The sequence below is a fragment of the Ochotona princeps genome, chromosome 20 (assembly GCF_030435755.1).
Source record: "Ochotona princeps isolate mOchPri1 chromosome 20, mOchPri1.hap1, whole genome shotgun sequence".
NCBI lineage: Eukaryota > Metazoa > Chordata > Mammalia > Lagomorpha > Ochotonidae > Ochotona > Ochotona princeps.
The window spans coordinates 34,252,677-34,276,600 of record NC_080851.1 but is presented as its reverse complement, the minus strand read 5'-3'; the positions used below and the strand labels follow the sequence as shown (position 1 = coordinate 34,276,600).

The following is a 23,924-nucleotide window of genomic DNA, read 5'->3' as shown; positions in this document are numbered from 1 at the left end:
AACATGAACATACTGTACGTAAGGTGCTTTATTCAGACTGAGGAAAATCTGGCTGTTCATAAATCTTGATTTTTTTCTGAGCCAGACTATTTGGGCCATAAATACAAGGAAATCAGAAGTTTTAAAAGGACTGGCCCAAGGCAGTTTCTCTTACTTAATAAAGCTCTCTTGTTTAAATATCTGAGGGTGAAACAGATCAGAGAAATTGAAAGATAAAAGTTGAAGCTGTCTATAAGGTCGTACTTTGCAGAGTAAGGTAATCCTTCAGTTCTGGAAAGTATGTCTGAGGTCTGGAGCCCTCGGGCTTTTGTTTTCGCCAGTTCCAACTTCACTTGATAGGAAGCAGGCCCAAGGAGTTCACAGGTCTAGCAAATGGCAGAACTAAGTTTTGAACCCACTTCTGTTAAATACCACAAGCTTCGAAACGAGATAGCATCTGAATGTCCTTGGCAAAGTGCTTAAAACCGACAGCTGTTATTATTATTTCTCTTTTCCATGCTGCTTCCCAGACTGCACATGCACACAGACGTGCCGACGCACGGTGCGAGGATGCAGATGAATACAGCAGCTGCTTCCCATGCTTCCTCAGAGGTGCAGCTCACAAGCTAGCAGGACAGAACTAATAGACTTGGACAAGTGGAGAAGCATTCTTAGAAAGAACCATGTCATGACTTCCAAACCTAACGGAAGCTAGTGACAGTGTTAATGATTTTTTACCCAAAAATGAGGGAGGACTATCTCTCTGAATGAGGTGCGTGGTTGGTTGTTACTGCTCACCATCGCTGGTTGCTGATCCTGGGGTACACATCTACAGACATTCCCATCCTCTGTAGAGGCCATCTTCCGAGGGACCTCAGCCGGTGGGTGGAGTAGATTGGATGCAGACCGAGGGGCTCACAAAACAGAGTGGAAATGGAGGGAAGGATTCATAGCAGCTTTGTGCAGGTACCTGAAACTTCACGTGTGGTAGAAACACCGTGAGCTCGTCGGATCGTTTTTGACAGTGTCAGCTGACATCTTGTTGGGATCCTTCAGTTTCGTTGTTAGCTTTGGAATGGGAAGCTGTTCATTGTCAAAGGATTGCTTGCTCATTGTCGTCTCAGTAAATGCCAGTGTTTCAGACTGTCTCTTCTCCCTTGTGTCCAGAGGTTTTCTGTCACAGTCCTTTAACGTTACTTATTTGAAAGTCTACCTATTCATCTCATTGCTTTTTTCTCTTCTTTCCCGTAGTTGCATTAAAGTCCTCCCCTGTGGACAGAAATGGAGGCCAGGATAACTACAGACCAAACTTTGGAGAAGGCCTGAACTTGCAAGAAGGAGAATTCTTACTTCAGGTAAGTTTTAGTAAGTGAACAGAAAAGTTCATCTTTATGTAAACTACCATAAAGATGGAATGTGAAAAAAATTACTTGCGTTATATGAAGTATATTAACTAGGAGCCTAACTGCATCCTGTTGTACTCCTTCATATATAGCAAGAACTGTTAGATTAGTGTAACAGTTCCCACTTAAGATATTGGACTTACACATACTTTATTCAGAAATACATCTCAGTTGAAATAATCTCATCTTTTTTAATCAGAATTTTTCTTAGTATGCTATAATGCATTTCCCTTTAATAGAGACTAACAAATTTTCTCAACAACTGAAAGCCCTGTACATTTGCAGAACTTGGAGAGTTGTTTCTTGTTCTGCAACTGACACTATGATTGTAATGTTACATTTTCAGATACTTATTTTGTTGAAAAGAGGTAGAAAGAAGCAATCACAAGTTTTAATAGCTCCATTAATTCTTTCAGTAAACATTGGAGTTCAGACTAACAATTTTTGACATTTTTACTATGATTCTGTAATGATGTTCAAACTCCAGATAGAAGAAATTTACTGTTTCTATGTTTAAAAAAAATGACTGAATTCAAGCAAGAGTCTTAGCCTCAGCTGCAGCTGAGAATTTTTTGTACACCTCAACAAGCACGTCACAACTTTATATTCAGCTCATAGGAATAATTGTAATGATTGCTGTTTGTTGTTTACACTTCTTGGGTTATGTGGTCAAGTGATAATGAAATCCTGTATTTCAAGTGAAAATGGAAAGATATAAGTTGATGGATATAACATTTGATAAATTGTTGGCCAGTGACTGAAACAAATTCTCTACGTATTTTTTGTCAATGATTCAGAATAAAAAGTCTTAGTACAAAACTAGAGTTTGTAAAGGATTTTAAATTATCTGGAAATTGCAAATCTTCAGGTACTTACGGCACCCACCTTGGGATGGGCGTCATTGGGCTTCCGGTGAAGACGCCGGTCAGGACGTCTGAGGTCTGCGCTCGGAGTGCTCGGGTTTGTTTTCCTCCTTGTGCTCCTGACTGCATCCTGCTGATGCAGACCCTGGGAGGCAAGAGGGATGACTCGAGTGGCTGGGTTCCTGCCATGCACAGGGGAGGCCTGGAAGGTGGTCCTGGTGTCCAGACTCAACCTGGTCTGACAGGTGCAGACCTGTGAGGAATAAACCAGCAGATAGTATTACCTTCAATCTGTCTCTCTCCGAGGAATAAAGTAAACCCACCTGTTTTGAATCCTGTTGGACACCATTTGTAGACTACCCCTTAAAAGGAAGCATCCCACGCTGTATGATCGGCTTAGGACCATGCTCATCTGTTATCTCTTCATGAAGAAGGAGGCTGAAAACACTGCAGACCTGTGAAAAGGGCACATTTCATTACACACAGTTGTCTTAACAGCATCTGGCTGTATTTTTTGTCTGTAGTTACCAGCCAGTTACCACCATGTTGTGGAAGATGTTAATAGCTTAGTGTGCCATGTGGCCGGGAGCTTGTGAGAAGCAATCTTTCCCTTTGCTTTTTGTTCGTTCATTCTCATTTTACTTGAAAGGGGGGACAGAGAAGGAGATCCTCCATCTACTGGTTCACTCCCCCAAATGCTTGCCTCAGCCTGGGCGCAGCAAAGCCAGGAGCTGGAGCTCAGCATGGGTCTCCCAGGTGGGTGGCAGGAACCTGAGGACTGGGTCCATGCCCCGCTGCCTCTTTGGATACATGTTAGCACGAAGCTGGGTCCGAAACACAGCTGAGACCTGAACCCCGGCACTCTGACCTGGGCTGAGGGCACTCCAAACAGCATCTTCCCCACCAAGCCAAATATGCATCCCTCTTTGCTGTTAACCAATAATGACATGTTTAAATATTTCGTTAACAACATTAGTTTCTACATTAGCTTAAATTTATTAAGGTTTTATAAGAATAAAAGTGAAACAATACAAAATAACTGTGTCTTTTTATTATCTGTGGACTTCACGATTATTTCATAAGTTTTAGGTATGTTCTAGCTGGTGCAGGACACCTATAAACACTTAAACTGATTGCTAAATGTACCTCTTAGGCTAGCTTTGGGATAATTAGTATGTCATTGAAATATTCACAGAACTGAGAACTGGGGACTTATTGTGTCAGTGCTGTGCTTAGTGTAAAACAGAAGCTTCAGTTGCTCAGTAAAGCAAGTGGAATTACAAGTAACAACATTGTAATTTTGTTCTTGTGTATTCAAAAGTAAGGGAACATGAACATGATTTTAGATAAAATGGAAATGTTATCCCTTTTAAAATGAGATTACTGTTTTAATTCCTTTTATTAATTTATTAAGGTAATTCAACATAATTTTTATAGCATTCAGGATCATCTTGAGTTCTTAAGATCTTCTAAGATCATGATATTTAAAACACATTGGTGTATGAAAAACAACATGCAACTTTTTTTAGCTTTTGTTTGTAACAATTAGCATTTTACTAAAAGGATTTGATATGGTATCTTAAGTTGTGCTTTTGTATTCTGCCACATACCAATTTACTACAATGTATTTTTTTTAGTTGATTGAAAAAACTCCCCCAAATAATGTGAACCTGATCAATTAACAGTATTCTGTAGACAAAGAAGATGTTTTCTGCGGGAAATAATACAATGATGGGCATTACTCTTGCTGATGCTTATTTTTGCTGTATTTATTGTTAAATATCTAACTCCCTGATGTGTATAATCACCATTGTTTTCCGGGCAAAATCTCCATGTAATACACACAGTTTCTGCAGTGACCCGAGAATGCAGGTGTGGATAAAGGGCCCACACCTGGCATTCTGGGAGAAGCAGCAGCGGTGGTCAACCTTGGTCACCGATCTGCCCTGAATGGACCTGCTGAGAGCTCAGAGCACATTGTCTGTGTTACTGACCTCATATTATGAAACTGGTTAGGATTCTGCCTCACTGAGTGGGTGGGAGAGTTCAGCCTCTGATGCACTGATCCATCTTCCAGAAAGATTGATAAATGATAGCTATTCTGTTTGTTGTCAAGTCCATGGAAATGTCACCTGCACCAGAGATCCCAGCAGTGCAGTGGGGAAGTCGAGGGAATGCTGTATTTCATTTGCCTCACCAGCGGTGCAGGTGCTCACTGAGATGCTGAGCCCGGGGCAGTCTTCCTGACTCCCAGACCTGGCTCTCACCTGTGTCCTCTCACCTGTGCTCTAAGTTATTAAGTGTGACATACTAAGTATTACTTGTGTGTGTCTCTATAATTCTCACAGCAGTATCACATGAACCTGTTTTTGCTCATTTGCGCACACTTACAGCAGTGTGCCAGTTCTGAATTGGGCACTGAGTGAGAGCAGTCATTGGCCACCTCTGAAAGTGAGAGGTTTTTTTTAATAGTGACACTAAAACCCAAAGGGGTAAAATGCTACCCAGTGCCACACAGGTTGTAAGAGACGGGGGTAGGAATCCAATCCAAATCTGATGATAACGTGTTCTCCGTTTATTGAAAAACCAGTCCCAGAAAGGTTGAGCAGTGATCACACAGTATAGAATAGATCCAGGACCAAAATAAACTCCAGCAGGAAACAGTGAGTTCCTGTAGAAGTGAAACATAACAATAAACACTGAAAGTGGCCTCATGTCTGGTTATGACCCGAGAGGAGAAAAGAGCCATTAACACTAATGGAAGTAACCACTGGAAAAAAAGTAGAAAAAGAGGGTGTAACTTTCAAAGTAAAGGGAGAAAGATACAGAAAAAGAAAAAGATAACTGACCCAAAGCAGGCAAAAGGGAGAGAAAAATAATCATGTTTCAGATAGAATAAACAATTAGCACAGATAACCAGATAGATTGAAAGCTACATATACTATTAGTAATTGTATTAGATATTAATGAGCAGATTTGTTTGCTCATCTTTTGTACGTACATTTGAATTGCAGGAATATGCGTGTGTCTGTAGTATGGTTTCTATTAAGTATTAAAATGTTTCAGAATAACTTGAGGCTGAGTCTCACATTGCATCAGTGTGTGAAGTGTCTGTCTACACATGTCTGTAGCAGCTGGAGCGGAGGCCAGAGCTCAGCCTAGGACCACAATGGAGGTGCCAGGAACTTACACACCTGATCCACCCCAGGGGCCTCCCAGAGTCTGTACTAATATCAGGAGTGCCCTTAAATGTAACACGCAGGCTCTCTCATGCAACATGGGCATCTTAACCAGGGGTAACCACTAGTTGGAATATCTGCCCCAGTTGAGTTGTTCTTCAGCCAAACAGGAGTGAAAACATTTTCTCACCCCTGGAGTATGGGGCGTGTCCGTCTATGAGGTGTAATCATTTGGGTCATTGTAACAGGAGGATTTTTCATAGATATAGTTGGCTGTTTTTGCTTATCATTGTCACACTGCTAACTTTGTGACCTTCTTGCTATAGGCACTGAATGGCTTCGTGCTGGTTGTCACCATAGATGCTTTGGTCTTTTATGCTTCTTCTACTATACAAGATTACCTGGGGTTTCAGCAGGTAAATACTTTTTCTCTGATATCAGTCAAAAGTAAAGCTTTCCAAAGTAGTAGTTTATAATGTATACTTTAAGGACAGACTTAGCCATTCAAATATGTAAAGAAAGTATCTGGTAAAATGTGTATGCCATAGAATACAAAATTATCTTTGCAGCCAATAGATTTTTTCTTAGAGCAACATATATAATCTTGTGATTTCTGTAAATCTGCATGGCTCATTGTTATTATATTAACTAATGTTATTAATAATTATATGTAAGTATATTAATGTTCTTACATTGATCATCTAAGAGTGGGTAATTATCATGTGTCAGGAACTTTCGGGTAGAGTTTAGAAAAGCTGAGAAAAACATGGGTAACTTGTAGATTGCCAAGGACTGAGGACAGCCAGGAAATGAATGAAGCACCAAGAAGCAATGCTAGCAAAATCCTGTTTGGATCTGTGATTCTGATTTATGTGGAATATGATAAGTACTTAAATGAAATGATGCATAAGCTGACCAGGAGAGCATAGAGGCAGAACGGAGGAGGGAGCGGGAAGCCCTGTGTGTAATGGACTGGGTCCTTCAAGGAAGCAAATGTTTTACGTTGACATCAGTGAACACTTGCAAATGCATTAAATTTCAACGTTTTTGGCTGATCTGTGGGGAAAGAACATTTGTTGAGTGTGTGTCATTCTTAGATATCTGGTTCTCAAGCTAACATGTGCATGAAGAATCGCCTGAAGCACTTCCAGGCTCTGGGCTGCATCCCCAAGTGCTCTGGTTGAGGAGGGCGAACCGTGGCTTGGCCCTGGATTGCTGACAAGCACACAGGCTGCAGAGCTGATGAGCACTGTCTGCCTGGCAAGGAGAGAGATTGTTTTCCACTTACACAGTAGAAACCAGGCACAGTGCATGCCACAGTATGTGGTGTTGTGTATTGGGTGCTATAGAATTGGTTTCATGGTAGAAGGTTAAGGTTCTGGAGAGAGATAATGGAACCTTGATATTGCCACAGGATCTCAATTTCAGTGTTCTTGCATTTGAAAGAAAATACATTGATGTCATAGGAAAACCTTGAATTTTAATGAATTACATAGCTATGTTATTCATGATATCATGTGATTTAAAACTGTTGCAAAATTGGAAAAATAGCCATTTTCCATTCTCTTTTTTCTCACACATACTCATAGAATGTGTAAGATAGAATGTTTAAGAAAATAGTCATATCAGAAACAGGGGAGAGTTTAAAGTAACATTTAAACAATACTAAAGCAGTTAGAAAAGTTCTAGTTTCAAAGCAAAGGGCTCAGCCCTGTATTAAACACTTAGAAGCAAGAAGAGTGGTAGGACTTAAATGTGGTGAAGGATCTCTTACTCCTACAGATCCTACTTCCAGAGAAAACTGTGAGAGACATGTAATGAGGGACGCTCAGAAAAGTCGCAGGGCACTGTATTGTCATGGAAGGAGTATGGTTTAAAGAATCAATACATGGATATGGAACATAATTAGATCCTGATATACTATGTTAAAATTACGGACAATGGCTACTGGACAAGAACATTCCCTTTGTGAGTTGATAGCAAGTAGCTCACTTATCTGTTACAATCTTAGGTGCTCATTCAAGCACTGTTCCCCATCTTTGGTGGCAGGCAGTTCTGGCATCATGATCCTTTACCATTAACTGGCACCCACTAAGCCAGATACATGTTGAAGTGACTTTAAGAGGAACAGTATCGGGGAAGGCAAGATGGTAGAATAATGTGAAGACACTTTGTGATGGACCGACAAGGATTAGCCCAGGAGACACAGAGGGCACGATCCTGGGAAATGTGGGAGGGCAGGCTGATGGCAGAGGGAGGGACACCTGGAGACCTGTGGAGACAGGGAAACAGTAGAGACCTTGGAGCAACACTGCAGTGAATAGACATCGCAGTGGCCATTGTAGCCCCACCAGCAGTCAGGTGGGAAGGAGAATTCAGTGAGAACTCAGGAGGTGAGCCTAGCCATGCAGGCCCTACTGATTCTATTGATCCAATCACACAGAAACAGTAAGGGAGCTCTGTCATACCCGTGTGGGAAAACGGTGGATTTCATAGCAGACTCTCACCAGTGCAGCAAAGCTGCAGGTGGGGGCAACAGCAAGGTGCACATGCACTGAGCCACAAGAGAGCTCACTTCTTGCTCACTGCGTTGCACAGATACCACCACGAAAATACCAATTTGACATCTCATGAGTTCCATCTAAAATAGGTTTGGGTTGCCCTCATGTTTAGCTGCCAACATGTTCTAGCAAGAGGGAAGAAAAAAACATCCATGCAACAGGCATTGGTGGCAACCCTGTGATCTAGATGAAAAGTCACAGCTGGTGTGTCCCTAATCATGGGTTTTGTTGGAACCGTGAGTATCAGAAAGACTGAGCAGGCAATGGTGTGGCCACAACATGGGCTCTCAGAGGGCAGAGGGGAGGCCTGGGAGCCATGGCAGAAGCATAGCATGGGAGCCTAGAACTGAAACTCATTGGAGGGAGTGGTGCGAGTGAGACATAAAACCAGGCGGTGAACCGGATCAGTGATGTTGAACTGTAGACCTGTGATGACACAGCTTAAAAACTGGCCCCAAGAAGAATCTGCTAGTCCGAGTGCAGTGGTCAAGAGAAGAAGAGGCATAGGCACAATGAATGAGCTTCCTGACACCTCCCCTGCAAAGGAGCAAAAGACTATTTCAACCTCAGAATTAACTGACGAAGACATTGAGGAGCTAGCAGAGAAAGAATTTTCAAAAATCATTATAAAGCTCCTTAAAAATAATGAGAAGGAATTTAAGGAATATGTGACACAGGAAATAGCAATATTGAAATAAAATCAAACTGAATTATTACAGATGAAGAATATAACCTCAGTAATAGAGTAAGTGAGGCAGAAGAAACAACTTCAAAACTGGAAGATACCTCCTACGAAAATACCGAAACAGAAAGCTGGAAGAGGAGCTGAGTAAATTTTTATAAGGCATCCAAAAATTAAGTGGCACCATCAGATGGCTGAACGTAAGAGTTATGGGAAGAAGTGTCAATTAACTTATAGAGGAACCCCAATCAGACTCGCTATTGAACTCTCAGAGGAAACCCTACAGGCCAGAAGAGAATGGAATGATGTGTTCTAGATCCTAAAAGAAACAAACGAACAAACTATTAGCTCGCCAAAGTTTTCCTTTGTATTTGAAAAAGAAAACTTCCAAAGCAAACAAAAACTGAAAGACTATGTCTCCCGTACCTGACCTACATATGTGCTGAAAGATATGCTACACACAGGAAAAAGATCACCTACCAAGGCCTAAGTCAAACATGGAGGCTATCTCAATAAACCACAAAACAAACCTAAGCAATGAGAAACCCAATGCTGAAATGACAGGACCAAATCACTACCTGTTGATATTAACACTGACTGTAACTGACTTAAACACATCAGATCAAAAAACAGGATCCATCTATCTGTTGCCTACAGGAGACACATCTCACCAACAAAGATCTGTGGAAACTGAAAGTGAAATGAGTGAAAAATATATTCCATTCTAATAACATACCGTACGTTTTGGCTTGAAAACTGTTAAGAGATGAGGAAGACCATTACCTAATGATAAAGGATACATTTGTAAGAACGAATTGTAATAATAAATGCATATGCACCTAATGACAGGACATCTAGCTACATGAAACAAATATTAACAAATTTAAAGCAAGAAATAGACTCCAATACAATAATAGTATGGACCTTAGTACCCCCACTGACTTCAATGTACAGATCAATGAGAAAGAAACTCAGCAAGGAAACAATAGAGCTCACCAAGACAATAGAACAAATGGACTTTTCTACCTCAGATTGGCTTACATACAGAAATATGCTATCACCTGCTGACATGGATGTGAGGAGAAGCATTAGTGGGAATGTAGGCTAGAGAATCCACTATGGAAGTCAGTATGCAAAGTGCAAAGACAATTGAAAATGGATCTACTATATGACTCAACTATCTCACTCCTGCAATTATATTCAAGGGAAGTGAAATCTGTATATGAGAAAGAGACATGCAGCCCTATATTTACACCAGAACTATCCACAGTAGCAAAGACATGGAAACAACCGAGATGCCTGTCGAAAGAGGAATGGATAAAGAAACATCTACTCCGTAGGCTACTGTCTGCTATTAAAAAGAATGAAGTTCTATCGTTTGTACCCACATGGTCTCAACAAGAGACCATTATGCTCAGTGAAATATGTCAATCCCAAAAGGACAAATAGCATATATTCTGTCTGCGATAAAGCAAACTTCATGCAAAATAGAAAACAAATAGATGTATAGGGAAACATGTATATACACATATTCTCATAGATGAACTGTACATGGAGACTAGCATACTGGACTGTGAAGATACTTTGCAGCAGACATCTCTACTCCTGAATACAAGGAAGAATCCCAACAAAACCATGAAACATTCCTTGACAATCGGATGCTAGATTTTCTACCATTGCCTATACCTACAATGCCATGAAATGCTTCAGTGTGATTGTGACTAAAGGAATATACTACTATAATAATGGGTGGGGTAGTGTGGAGGGGAGCATGGGCTGGGAGGAAGAGGAGGTAGAAGGGGGAACTCCTTCTACCTACAAAACCTATTATGGAAAATAATAATAAAAAGAAACAAAATCATACAGCTATACACACCACTGATTCCTGTTTTTAGTTCCAGAAACAGCTGTTGTTAACTATTGGTATCTGGATTTTCCCTGCTCTCTACTTTGAGATGAGGTGGAAATCAGGAAATCTCAGAATTATTTATGCATAAAGATTCAGAATTATAAACTAATTGTTTCAAATAGGCTACTAACTTAAAAAATGCCTAGTAAGTCGTGTGCTTCTTTAATCCAGGCTCCTGTTTTATTGTCTCGCATCTTTTTTCTTTAGTCTGATGTCATACATCAGAGTGTGTATGAACTCATCCATACCGAGGACCGAGCTGAATTCCAGCGTCAGCTACACTGGGCGTTAAACCCCTCATCAGGCGCAGACCCTGGACAGGGCGCTGATGGTAAGAACATCTTGGAAAAGATGGTGTTGAGGGTTCTGTGAAAGAAGGCTTAGACTCTGTAGGGCATAGAGCCCCAGGCTGGCATTAGGAAGAATGGAAATGCGTGAGCCTGCAGCCCCAGCCAGGGCCAGCTCACAAGGAGCCTGGTGGACTGAAGTGACATTTTAATGTCACAAGGTGTCACTAGATGTTACACAAGGACTGTAAACCTCATGAAACGTGGAAGGCATGTACAAGGGTGATACTGGAGTGTGAGTAGATTTCCTGTGTACAGCATCCCAAATCAGTCAACTAACAGTGCAAGTGTAAGAAAGCTTTTCCTAGTATAGAAGTGTTCTCAGAAGCCTGAGAAAGTGTTAAGCAAGCAGAAGATGTTAGAAAACATGGAAATTGCTGTTAGTGATAGCTCAGGATAGATAGAAACTAAAGTTCTATGCTGTAAAGACAATGCAGTTTTCAGGTTTTTTTAGATTTTTGGGAAAAATTTAGATTTTTTCATAATACAGCTATTTTTCAGAAGTTAAAATTTTAAGCAAAATGAAAGAAAAACTTACATTGTTTGTTTCCCCCCCCCCCACATTGTTTTTTTATCTACAGAAACTCCTGCTCTCGCTCAGCCAGTCTACTACAGCCCAGAGCAGCTTCCCCCAGAAAACTCGTCCTTCATGGAGAGGTGCTTCATATGCCGACTGAGGTGTCTGCTGGATAACTCTTCCGGTTTCCTGGTAAGGTGCAGGATGTTGGCATGCCGGCTTTCACTGTTGAAGGAAAACAGGAAAATCCAGGGAAGCCAACTTTCTTAGATGATGTATCTCTGTTTTTAAAGTCGGTCATGTTCACATAGGGTGAAGAGATTCCGTAAACGCAGATTTAGAAGTAGAGTGATTCTTGCCAGCCCACCCACGAAATAATTTAACAGGAAAGATGTGGGCGTCTTAGCCAGAGTGTCAACGGCTAGGGTGAAGGCTCACCATACAATACCAGAGCCTTGTGAGCAGTGATTTCTGTGCAGGACATTTGTAAAGAAAAGTGACTTCATAAGCATTAGTGCAGATCCTCAGCGATACCAGAATTCAGAAGACCCTGTCCTTTAGTGCCACAACGAAGACTGAAATGACATGGAGCCTTGGAGTTTGAACTTTATAGAATGAAACTGGGACATTATTTTGTTTGAAAGGCTGATTTGTAGAGAATAGGAAAGAGAGAGACATCTTCGATCTGCTAGTTCACTCCCCAAATGGCTGCAACAGCTGGAATTAAGCCAATCCAAAGCGAAGATCCAGGAACTTGTTCTAGGTTTCCCATGTGGGTGCGGAGTCCCCAGGTTTTGGTCCATCATCTACTACTTTCTAAGGTCATAAGCAGGAAGGTGGGTTGGAAGTGGAAGCAGCTGGGGCATTAACTAGTGCCCATATAGGTTGTTGGCTCGTTCAGGTGGAGGGTTAGCCTATAGAGCCACCGGCCTAGCCTTTTTTTTTTTAATTTATTTTTTTTTATTTTTTGGAAAGTCAGATATACAGAGAGGAGGAAAGACAGAGAGGAAGATCCGTCCATTGATTCACTCCTCAATTAGCCACAACGGCCAGAGCTGAGCTGATCCCAAGCCAGGAGCCAGGAGCCAGGAGCCTCTTCCAGGTCTCCCACATGGGTGCAGGGTCTCAAAGCCTTGAACCATCCTAGACTGCTTTCCTAGCCTATAGGCAGGGAGCTGGATAGGAAGCAGGTCCACCTGGGTTAGAACTGGCACCTGTATGGTATCCTGGTGTGTGGAAGGTGTGGACTTTAACCACTAGGCTACCACTACAGACCCATCCTAGCCTTTTTTCTTTAATAGGAGTATGTGTAGCATCTCTGTTTTAATGTCTGCTCCATGAGAAATTTGTGCTGCTTGATATGTGTCCAGAACATGGTTGTATATTCATGGCTGCAGTCTCTATGTGACATCAAGTGTGTCTCTCGCTGCACTGGTTCATCACCTCGCTGCGTGGCACCAGGGGCTTGGGTCGGGTGCTGGAGTGGAAGGATCTGCTGTCCTGACTGTCTGCTTAGGTCCGCTGAGTCCAGTGGGGACAGGAGGCCATTCTGCATAGGCTGTCTTTGCATATTCCTTTTGTGAATTCTCTGGAAACCTTAGCAGAGAATCAAAATTTAAAATGTGGCTTTTCCAAGCAACATTTTTTGCTTATATGTTTATTTTTGAAGTTAGCTGTGCCAGCCCACAGATGAAGTTGAGCTTGGGCTAATCTTCCCGGAAGTGGTGCTCAGGTCAGCTGTAGGAGCTCTGAGATGGGTTCTGTGCGCAGTAGGATGTTTTCTTCCTGTGTCAGACTCATCCCTCCTGGCTGATGTCGTGTTAATGAAGCAAATTGACTGTGTTCGTCTTACAGTGTCTTCCTGCTTTGTAAAACTGTATATTTTTTCTAACACAGCTCTTTACTCTTTATTTGATTTCATAATGATTCATTTAAGTGTTTTAATAAATCTGTGGTTTTTTTTTCCTTATAGGAAAGATCATTATGAGCTGTGGAACATGGCTCATGCAAGCCAAAAATTAATACACACTTGATTACTTCATCACTGTTCATTTACTGAGGAAGTGCATATTGAGTACTTAGTGTACAAGGTGCTGGATGACATTGCTGGGGAAGTTAGCGCTCAGGGAATGATTCCTGTACTCCGTCAGGACCATTGGAAGCAAAGAGTAGTTCTCTTTCCGGTACCTTTGGTTCATTCCTCACACTGCTATTGGCTGTCATCCTAACAGACCTCTGCGGAGAGGAACAGCCCGTCTCGGTCTTAGTAACTTCAGTGGAATTACCAGGAACCCTCAGAACAGCCATGATGCAGCCGTTCAGTGTTGGTGAATGGTTTTGTTTTGTTTGGTTTTAAGGCGATGAACTTCCAGGGGAGGCTAAAATATCTTCACGGACAGAACAAAAAAGGAAAGGATGGCTCAGTGCTTCCACCCCAGCTGGCTTTATTTGCCATAGCTACTCCCCTTCAGCCACCATCCATTCTTGAAATCCGAACCAAAAATTTCATCTTTAGAACCAAACACAAGCTGGACTTCACACCTATTGGCTGTGATGCTAAGTAAGTAGAAGTTTTCACTTTTATTTCATCCAAGTATGTTGTTTTAGTAAGTCTCTCTCAACACATAAAACGTGTATGGATGATAATATTGTTATATTAACTATTTCATTGCATATTCTTTCAGTGCATACTTTGAAAATAAAATATTTACTTCGGCACACCAGTTATGTAAACTATTTTGTAATTGTTAGAACACTTGCCATAAAGAAATGGGCTCATTACACTTGTTACTGATATTTTTTACACTTTAAACTATGCAGATACTTGATTTTTAGCCCTAAAGACTTAGTAGTTTTCAGAAAATTACACAATAGTTAAAGAGTGAACTGCCATACCCCATACAAGTAAGTCAGTGCTTTCTGCTTGCTGTTTCAGAATTCAGAAAGGTGAGCTGAACATGTCTGCCACCAAAAAAGGAACTGAGCATTCCAGATATTTATGAATGGTTTTGTTTTACATGTACAGTCTGCTCTGAGATTTCATCCAGATTTCAAAGTTTTATTCAGGAGAAAATAATCTCAAACTGAAATTTGTACCTATGAGTAAAAGGGCACAATTCAAACAAACATAGTGGATTTTTGCACCTTATCATGTGAAATAATGAATTCGATGAAGCAAAACATTTAAGGAAGAAACATAGTTGATACGTTTTTTCGGATGTACTAGATTCTGAGTGCGTCTTTTCCCCTGTTGTCCCACAGAGGCCAGATTGTCCTGGGCTACACGGAGGCCGAGCTGTGCATGAGAGGGTCCGGGTATCAGTTTGTCCACGCTGCCGACATGCTGTACTGTGCCGAGTCCCACGTCCGGAGTAAGTCGGGGCTCCCCGTGGGCACGTGCCAAGGTGCTCCCCAAAGGGATGCAAGGAAACCGCTTGGCTGGACTTCCTCCTCAGGCCGTGCCCTCCCAGTTGATCCGAGTTACATTCTCTGTGCATCGTCTCCTTTACAGAACGCAGCAGGTGAATTACTGCAAAAACAACCACTTTGCTCAACGGTCTGGCTTGGAACTTCACTAATCATGCCATGTTGAGTGGATAATCTATGTTAACAGAGGATCAAACTTCAAAATTGTGAAGTTCCGAGCTGTAGAAAACCAGAGCTCTGTTTCAAATGAAAACAGGTTATCTGCCATATGTTATCAGAACTGCCTGACTGGTATTTAACCTTCCCTTTAACATCTTAAATAATGTAGTGTTCAATTGAAAAAACAACCTTGAAGAGCAGTTTTTATAATTTTCAACATACTGTACTAAAAACTGTCAAGATGGTAGCCGGTTTGGTGATAGAGGCATCCAGAAATACATCAGAATTGTTCTTTAAAATGTTCATCAGGAGTTTGATCAGTTAATTTTGTAATTTTCTTTTCTTTTTTTTTTTGTAGTGATTAAGACGGGAGAAGGTTGCCTAGCAGTTTTCAGGCTTCTTGCCAAAGATAATCGATGGGTCTGGGTCCAGTCTAATGCACGCTTTATCTATAAGAATGGAAGACCGGATTTTATCATCGCAACTCAGAGACCCCTAACGTAAGCACAGACTCAGAATGTCTCCTGGTTTCCTTTTTCACTGTAATGACATTTGGTTAATAGGTCCTCTTACATGAAAACTTAAAGGTAATTTTAGGAAAATTGAGTCTGAAAATGGAGATTAAAGTAACATAAATACACAGAGAAAGAGCAGGACCTCAGTGAGAGCCACTGAGAAGATGGGATAGACACTTTCTGCCGGGCAGCCGCGCACGCGGAGGAACCACGGGAAGCTCCCAGGTTCACCTTCGGCCTGTGAAGGAGAGATGAAAAGCCCGTGCCGTCTGGAAACTAAAAATTAAAAACCCCAGGGCTTTGTTACAATCACGTGTGCTAAGTCCAGCACTGATTTGGGGGAATTTTCTATGTAATCTGGAAATGAGTCCTTTGTCAGTTATTTGTATTGTAAATATCTTCTCCTAGTCTGTCAACTTGTTTCTTGTGTCTGTCTTGAGATGAGATCAAGGTTGATTTTTACCCCTTTGATGTACACTTATTTGGCCAGTCAGGTTCTGCTTCGAGATTCTTTTGAGGTTGTCTGTTTTGAACCCTCACGTTGTCTTTATTACTGTATTGTAAACTTTGATATCTGAATGAACATCCTCATTTCGTTTGTTTAGCTCTTGTTCTGTCTTCAATATGACCTTGCCTCTTCTTTCCTGGTTGTGTTTACAAATAGTTTAGAAATCAGTGGAAACTGGTTGGGATTTGAATGGAATTTTCTTGAAAGTGTAGATCACTGGGAAGAAGGAACATCATCGTAATGTCAAATGTTCAAAGCCAGGATCCTGGTGATGTATGCACCTGTGTGAGCCGTGGTGGTGGGCAGGTGCACAGCTGGGTCCCCCCCGACCAGTCATGCTGGGAGCTCATTGAGTGAAGAGTCTCCTCCAGGATCCTACTTTTGCCTTGTTCTTCTTTTTTAGATCACTTATGTTAGCTCATTATTTTTTGCTTTGTACTTTCTTTGGTGAAAATGAATTTTTTTCCAGCTTCTTCTGCTTTAATATATATTTAAGTAAGGTAGGCATAATATTTTAAGTATGGCCTTAACCACGGTTCTTACGTTTAATACATCTTATTTTTACAATTCAAAATATTTGCAAGTTTTCCTTTTGATTTCCTTTCTAATCATAAATCATGTAGACCTATGCTGTTACTGTGCTTTTGGGGGTTAAGGATTGTTCTCATTGTTAAGTAATGAACAGCTTGTTCCTATTGTTGTCAGAGCCTTTTCTGAAATGCTTGGTGGTTCATTTGATGACAAAACACAGGCAGTGTTAGTGAAATGGCCCAAGTGCTCTTGCAAGGAATGCATGTTCTGCTGCCCAGGAGTTTGGTGTCCTTCCCATGTTAGTGGTCTGGTTGGTTAGTTGGACTGTTTGTGTTCTACATTTGTTCATGTTGTGTGCTTGCTCATTCATTTTAATAACCCAGGGCACTTCTTTATATCTTCCTCTGTCTTTCTTTTTTTAATCAACTGCCTTTTAAAATACCAGTGATCTTTTGTCCTAGTAACAAAAGTAGGACAGTGCTGGCAGAGTGATTTGTCGCATGTGTAGGTTACAGAGATTTTCTCCACACCTTGTTTAGTAATCTGTGAAATATTTGACAAGAATTCACTGTTGTAGCTGTTGTCTTGCCAGAGCTCCTTTCCATCAGAGCCCCTCAGCTTTGTGCATATCTGAACTTGTCTCGTCTACTCATTTTCCTTTCTTAAATGCTAATGATGAACTCACTGAAAGATAAATTAAGAGAAGAACCAGTCTACCATAGCCACAAGAATAAGTAAAAAAGTTTTAGGAATCAATTTAACCTAATCATTTGTTCTTATGTTCAGATTTTTTTTTTTCGGAAATTTTGTTTTTATTTGCAAGGCAGGTTTACCAAGTGAAAGATTTTTCATCTACTGGTACACTCTTAACCACAGTGGCCAGAGCTGAGCTAATCAGGAGCCAGGAGCTCTTCCGCATCTCCCACGTGAGGGCAGGAGCCTAAGACGAGGGCCATGCTCTACTATTCTCCCAGGCGACGAATAAAAAGCTGGATTGGAAGAGGACCAGCTGGGATTGGAACCGGAATTCGTGTGGGATGCCAGCACTGCAAAGTGGAGGATTAGCCTGCTGAGCCACTGTGTCAGCCCTTATATTTAGATCTTTATTCCACACAAATTTATTTTGAATGCAGGATGGCAGGTGATATGTCCCCTGAGCAGGGAATCAACTACTGTACTAAGTTTTTGGGAAAAAAGTCAAATCATTTAAAAAATGTTTATTTGCTTCTTTGTATCTGTTTGAAAGGCAGAGCCACAGAGTTCTTCTGTCTACTAATTTAATCCTGAGAAAGCCTGCAATAGCCAAGGCAGGGCCAGGCAGAAGCCAGGGGCCAGAAACTCCATCCTCTGCTGCGGCTGCAGATGCATTGACATGTAGGTGGAACTACAGGAAGGAGCTGCGAGTGTGGGCTTGCCCCCAGGCACCCCAGAATGGGATGTGCGTGCCCCTTGTGCACTTACCCATGGCATCCAGTGCCCTCCCCTAAATGCTTTCAGCATGCCTGTCTGTAAAATGGCTCCCAGCACCAGGCACGAGAGTGATTTGCGGCAAGAGACAGTCTGTGCTCTATGTGGTACAACTCAATTACAGTGTATTTTTTTAAAGTATTTTTAAAAATTTGGGGGGGATGACATTTCTAACATATGCAGACTTTCTTGCTCCCATCTCTAGAGATGAAGAAGGCAGAGAGCATTTACGAAAACGAAATTTGAAGTTGCCTTTCATGTTTGCCACTGGCGAAGCTGTGCTGTATGAGGTGACCAACCCTTTTCCTCCCATCATGGACCCCCTGCCAATAAGGACTCAGAGTGGTGCAGGTGGGAAGGACCCAGCTACCAAGCTGACTCCGAGTAAAGATTCTCTCAACCCCAGCTCCCTCCTGTGTGCCCTGATGCAGCAGGATGAGTCTGTTTACCTCTGCCCGCCTTCAAGTTCAGCACCTTTTGAAAGGAGCTTTTTTACAGACTCCCTGAGCGAATGCAGAAACTGGCAGGGGGGCAGCATTACATCTGTGGCCAGTGGCAGTGGCAGTGTCCTGAAACACAAGCAGGTTGGTCAGTCTCAGGAAGCAAACCACGCGTTCTCAGGAGGTCCCCCGGGGCTCTTGCCAGATAATAAAAACAGTGAGTTGTACGACATCATGAGGAGCCTGGGTGTAGACTTTGAAGATTTCAAGCATATGCAGAACGAGGAGTTTTTCAGCACTGACCTTCCTGCAGAGGTGGACTTCAGAGACATTGACATAACCGATGAGATCCTGACGTTCGTCCAGGAGTCTCTCAACAAGTCCCCCTTGGTGAGCCCAGGTTACCAGCCTCCGGCCGCCGCAGCCCTCAACTCAAGCTGCATGGTGCAGGGACACCTACAGCTCGGACAGCCCCCACAGCCACCGTGTCCCCCGGAGCAGGTGGTAGTGGAGCCACAGCAACAGCTGTGCCAGAGAATGGAGCACATGCAAGTGAACAGCGTGTTCGCCAACTGGGGTGCCAACCAGCCGCTGCCTCTCACCTGTCCTCAGCGAGTCCTGCAGTCCTACGACATCTTCACAGACTCACACACAGCGGATCAGACGTTTCCCTACACGTCGGAGGTGGACGCTGTGCCTTACACACAGAACTTGATTCCTTGTGAGCAGGCGGCACTGCCACAGCACAAGCAAGCTCAGTTGGCCTTGCCTATGGGGAGTTTTAACTCATCCTCCTACCCAAGTACCTCGAACATAGAAGATTTTGTTACTTGTTTACATGCCCCTGATGGACACTTGGGTGGAATGAATCCACACTCAGCCATGGTAACTCCTCAGGCGTGTTATGCTGGGGCTGTGTCGATGTACCAGTGCCAGCCGGGACCAGCACACACCCTGGTGGGACAGATGCAGTGCGACCCACCAGTCCCGGGCCCTCCGGCATTTTTGAACAACGTAAGTGATTTTGAACCCAGTAAATTCTCTCTCGATTCTTTCTACTCAGGGATGATTCGACATGAATTACAATTATAGTACTTTAGATCAATGACTGATTTTGATGTGTGTTCAGTAGTGTTCATGGAGGTAGACTTTCTAATGATGTATGGGACTACGATGTATTTAATCCTGCATTTTCTCTTGTATGTTCCTAGTAAGTCGTGTTACTCACCTGAATCATCAAAGAGAAGGAAGTTAAGGGCTAATGCAGAATGAGTGTGTCCGTAACGTAAGGTGCCCTGAGTTACCTGATGACACCCGTTAAAAATATGCCTTAAATAGAGAATGTATCTTTCGTGATTGTGTCAAAAAGTATAAGTTTTCTTTAGGATTTCCACCTCGAAAAATATTTTTGATTTTCAAAGCTAGTTTCTCCAAAGCTATGTTTTTCATAGATGTTTGAAATTAGACCAAAGCCAAATGGAACTGTGTTTCCGAGCTTGCTTCTGTCTCTAACTCGCCCCATGCCCCATGCCCACTCCCTCTGCTCTCCGCCGACCTGGAGGTCTCGGCCCATCATGTTCTCCACCAACAGGAAGCTGTGTTCCCTCAGTCTTTAGAAAGGGCCCCTCCGCCCGCCGGCTGGTTGGCTGGCAGGGAACTCGGCTTGAGCCTGAGTGCGTGTTGTTTAAATTGGTGCTCAGAGCCCTGCTAAGAGCAAATGCACTGCAAATACACTTAATCACAGCAAAAACAAGAATATAGTGAGAGCAGCTGCTTCCTGTGGCCCCTGGGGACTATGGTGCTCATGTTTGCTTTACTGGAAGATTTGCAGTTGGCTGTTAAGGAAGCTTGCTTAGTTCTGAAGAGTCTTGACCACAGGTAAGTTCATTGACCTCTGTGGACTGTGTTAGAGTACAGCGATTTACAGATGCGGTTTAGTCTATCCCTGATTACCTTTTTTTTCCCACCACATTAGGCTTTGTCCGCTTGTATGTGAATTTTGTTAATAGAAAATGATAATGCATTCTAAATATCCTTCGGTTATGTTAGATTTGAGTATTCAGCGACAGTCTGGTGACATTGCTGTCCTCTAACGCTGTTTACTCTCACAGAGGGGAAACTGCAGAAGCTGTTGATGTAAAATTTCACCGTCAATAGTGCATTAGACCCCCGTGAGCCTTCCACCACACGCTCTGTACGCCTCTGTGACCAGTTCTGTGGATGTACTTGAGCCTGCACAGTAGCCACCAGTTGCCTGATTGTTGGGCGCTTGGAATGTGGCTAGTCTGAAAGCAGATTGCTGTAGCTGTGAAATAGGTGCTTCTAAAGGCAGCATCGAATGTCGATTCCATGCTAAAATGATAAATTTCAATATGCTAACTTAAGTAAAGCATGAGCTTCACCTACTTGGATTTTTTTTTTAATGTGACTCTTTGAAAAACTTCCGTTTTGTGGCTCACATTTTATTTATAGGCAGCACTGGCCCATGCAGTGTATTTAAAGAGGAGATTTTACATTTATTATGCTGTGAGGAATGAGAAAATTTTATTCAAAACCGATCATTACCTGAGAAAATAGTATTACCTCGCGTTTGACAAAGCTGTCATGCATAGACATTTTTGTCATATGTCCAGTTGACACATAAGATGGAGAATCTTCCAAGTAATCAACTTTTTGCTTACTGAAGCCTAATATGCCTGAATGTTAAAAAGGTAGATTTTTTTTTATGAAGCAAATGTAAGGAATGATTTTAGTCCGCTTGGAAGTTTGCACAGCCTCTGCTATCTATATACTAGGATGCGAAGGCTCTGTGGTCTGTAACATTCTGCAGAACTCTGTATTTTAATGTTTTTCATCTGTCCTCCCTTTCCTTCATTTTCTCTCCTTTTTCCTTCTTTCTGTCAGTAGCATTTTAGAAACTAAATGGATTTCAGCATAAGAAAGTAAGACACTTATTTTTATAATGGCTCACATTAGGATGAGCCTTTTAGTAGTACGCATTAATTGAAAGTTATTACAAATTAGAAATGCACTAGGGAAATACTATTTTAGAAATACCTGGAAGCCATTAGAAGCTCTGAAGTGGCCCAGATCATCTGTAGTTCAGTGTGGTCATCTAAGCAGTTTACCAAGAACTTGACTGGATGCAGTTGGCTCAAAACAATCCCACCTGTGACCAAGCATCTCTGACGCGCGGATCCTTCAGTTCCTGACCACTGATACATAGGCAATCTGAAGACAGCCGAGTCGCTCACCTGTGCTATCCTCAAAATTTCTTGTTACTTAATGGAAAAAGCAAAAGAAAACACACGCAAACAATGCAGATGATATGCTCAGTATGTCTTTCCTGAAACACAGTTGAAGTTTAATAACCTGCAGAAAGAACTAAGAAATTTCACAACACATAGTGCTACTGGGTCGATCAATGGCTTCCACTGTCTGAAGGATTATTGAATTAAATTGCATTGCTCTTTTTGTCTTCAGTTTCAGAATGGAGGAGTGTTAAATGAGACATACCCTGCCGAATTGCATGACGTAAATAACACCATGTCCAACACACACCTCCCGCCGCTGCACCACCCGGCCGAAGCCAGACCTTTCCCTGATTTGACATCCAGTGGTCTGCTGTGATTCTGAGTCCAACGTGTGCCTCTGTTTTCTGGATGGAAGTAGCTTGTGAAGGACTAGAGAGTCACGAGGCGGTCAGTGCTGGACACCAGCAGGTCCACCTGGAGGCGCCGATGCGTGCCTGGCGTCTGTCCCGAGTCCACTTTTCATTTCTGTTTTCCGAAAAGGAGTTAAAGAAACAACACGGACATTTCAGGTGTTACAGTGAGCAAAATGGAACACGTGCAACTCTGGAGTCGCGAGATAGCGTCTGTCTCATGGCTCTCCGTGCCACAAGGACTTGAAGTTGTTCAATTTGGAAACTTTGAATTATCATGTCAAGATCGAAATGAACAACCTTGAGTTTTGGACCTCTGGTCTGTTAGTGCACCAATTACAAAGTTACAAAATATACCCATTTCTCTGCAATTTTAGCCTCTGCTTTTGTGTCAGATGTTAAAATAAGTGGTTTGGTGCTTTCCCCCCTCACTGTTAATCCAAGTGCCTCACATTTTTTTTTCTACCTGTAACACCGTCGGATGTATATTTTATATAAAATAATACTTTTCTTGTTTAATTGCATTCTTTTGGCACTCAAATATATTTGTATTTTCTAAATTCAGTTGTTTTTTTATTGATTCAGACATATTTAACTGCACTACTTATCCTCTTCAGGTAAAAGGCAAACATGATTGAAAAGATGATTATTTATTACATTATCTAGTTGCTTCTGGACTGTAAATGTTGCTATGTGCCTTACAGTTGAAACAAATTGAAGATCCAAGTTACTTCTTAACTATGTAAAGTTTCAGAGAGCAGCACTTAGTGTCACGGTGATTGCAGAAGAGATGCCCCCCTGTGACCTTGCACACAGTCTCCATGGTGGTGGCTGCATGTTGCAGTAGAGAAAGCCGGCTGCACAAGGGGACCAGGCTTGTTAGAAAAATGCAGTGAGAAGCAGCATTGTTTAGCAAGGCACTCATTTCAGTGTATATGAATTGTCTTTGAATACTGTTTTAAATCCATAATCCTTTATGATATATTATGTTGACTTTAGAAAATGTCTTGAACAGTGGAAACTATTTGTTTTCTTATATTTGAGGAATGTTAAGATGGATGATAGCAATTTTGGTGCAAAGCATTGTAATGAGTGAAGTGGATGGTGCATTGTATAGGTAAGATGAACAAAATTATTTGTAAATCATTCATCGGAAAATAGAGCCATGCCTTATATAGGCACAGACATGGTTCATCTTGGCTCTGCTTAGTTTATCAGTGTGTCTTTTCCAAGAAATTAAATAATGACTGCTTTTTTTTTAAGTTGCTGTTAAGAGAAAGAGAAGCACACAGTTCGTTTACCTTGAAACATAATGTGGTTTTACGCTGTTAAGACCCTTATTAAGAATAAAGCAGATTATTACTTACTCTAGCAACTTTTCTGATCTCAGATGATTAAAAAGAAAAAAAAATTACACCTTCTGTCATTCTGTTGTTTAAACAAGACACCCAGAAGACCTGGATGTATTTTTTATGCACTATTCAAAAACTGATGGAATCCCAAATTGAGATATAGTATTATAACGTTTTCATTTCTTAGTAAACGGATGTACATAAGAGACTTCAGACAAAAATTTGAGTTCTATGCAGTTTTATTCAAAACACATGGGCAGCGTAGGAAAGAACTTGTCTAAAACATTTCATAATTTGTAGCATGAGGTGTCCCCAGGGATTTAGACCAGTGTTTTAGGGTTCTAGTCTCGTTCTACGTCTAAACTTTTGTTGAAAGCCTTTATTTAGCCATCTGTGTTAGTCTCTTCCACATGGTAGCAGAT

At 41.8% G+C, this 23,924-nt stretch overlaps 1 protein-coding gene across 1 annotated transcript in view; it reads left to right on the top strand.

The window, feature by feature from the left end:
- Positions 1 to 22,250, top strand: part of AHR (aryl hydrocarbon receptor) — a 41,664-nt gene extending 19,414 nt beyond the window's left edge. Inside the window, exons 3-11 of the mRNA XM_058677981.1 lie at positions 1,231 to 1,334; positions 5,751 to 5,840; positions 10,784 to 10,907; positions 11,505 to 11,632; positions 13,798 to 14,000; positions 14,702 to 14,811; positions 15,384 to 15,525; positions 18,252 to 19,500; positions 21,970 to 22,250. Of these exons, the coding sequence (XP_058533964.1) occupies positions 1,231 to 1,334; positions 5,751 to 5,840; positions 10,784 to 10,907; positions 11,505 to 11,632; positions 13,798 to 14,000; positions 14,702 to 14,811; positions 15,384 to 15,525; positions 18,252 to 19,500; positions 21,970 to 22,116 (2,297 nt within the window). The 3' untranslated portion in view covers positions 22,117 to 22,250. The remainder of the gene's footprint in view (positions 1 to 1,230; positions 1,335 to 5,750; positions 5,841 to 10,783; positions 10,908 to 11,504; positions 11,633 to 13,797; positions 14,001 to 14,701; positions 14,812 to 15,383; positions 15,526 to 18,251; positions 19,501 to 21,969) is intronic.
- The last annotated feature ends 1,674 nt before the right edge of the window (positions 22,251 to 23,924 follow it).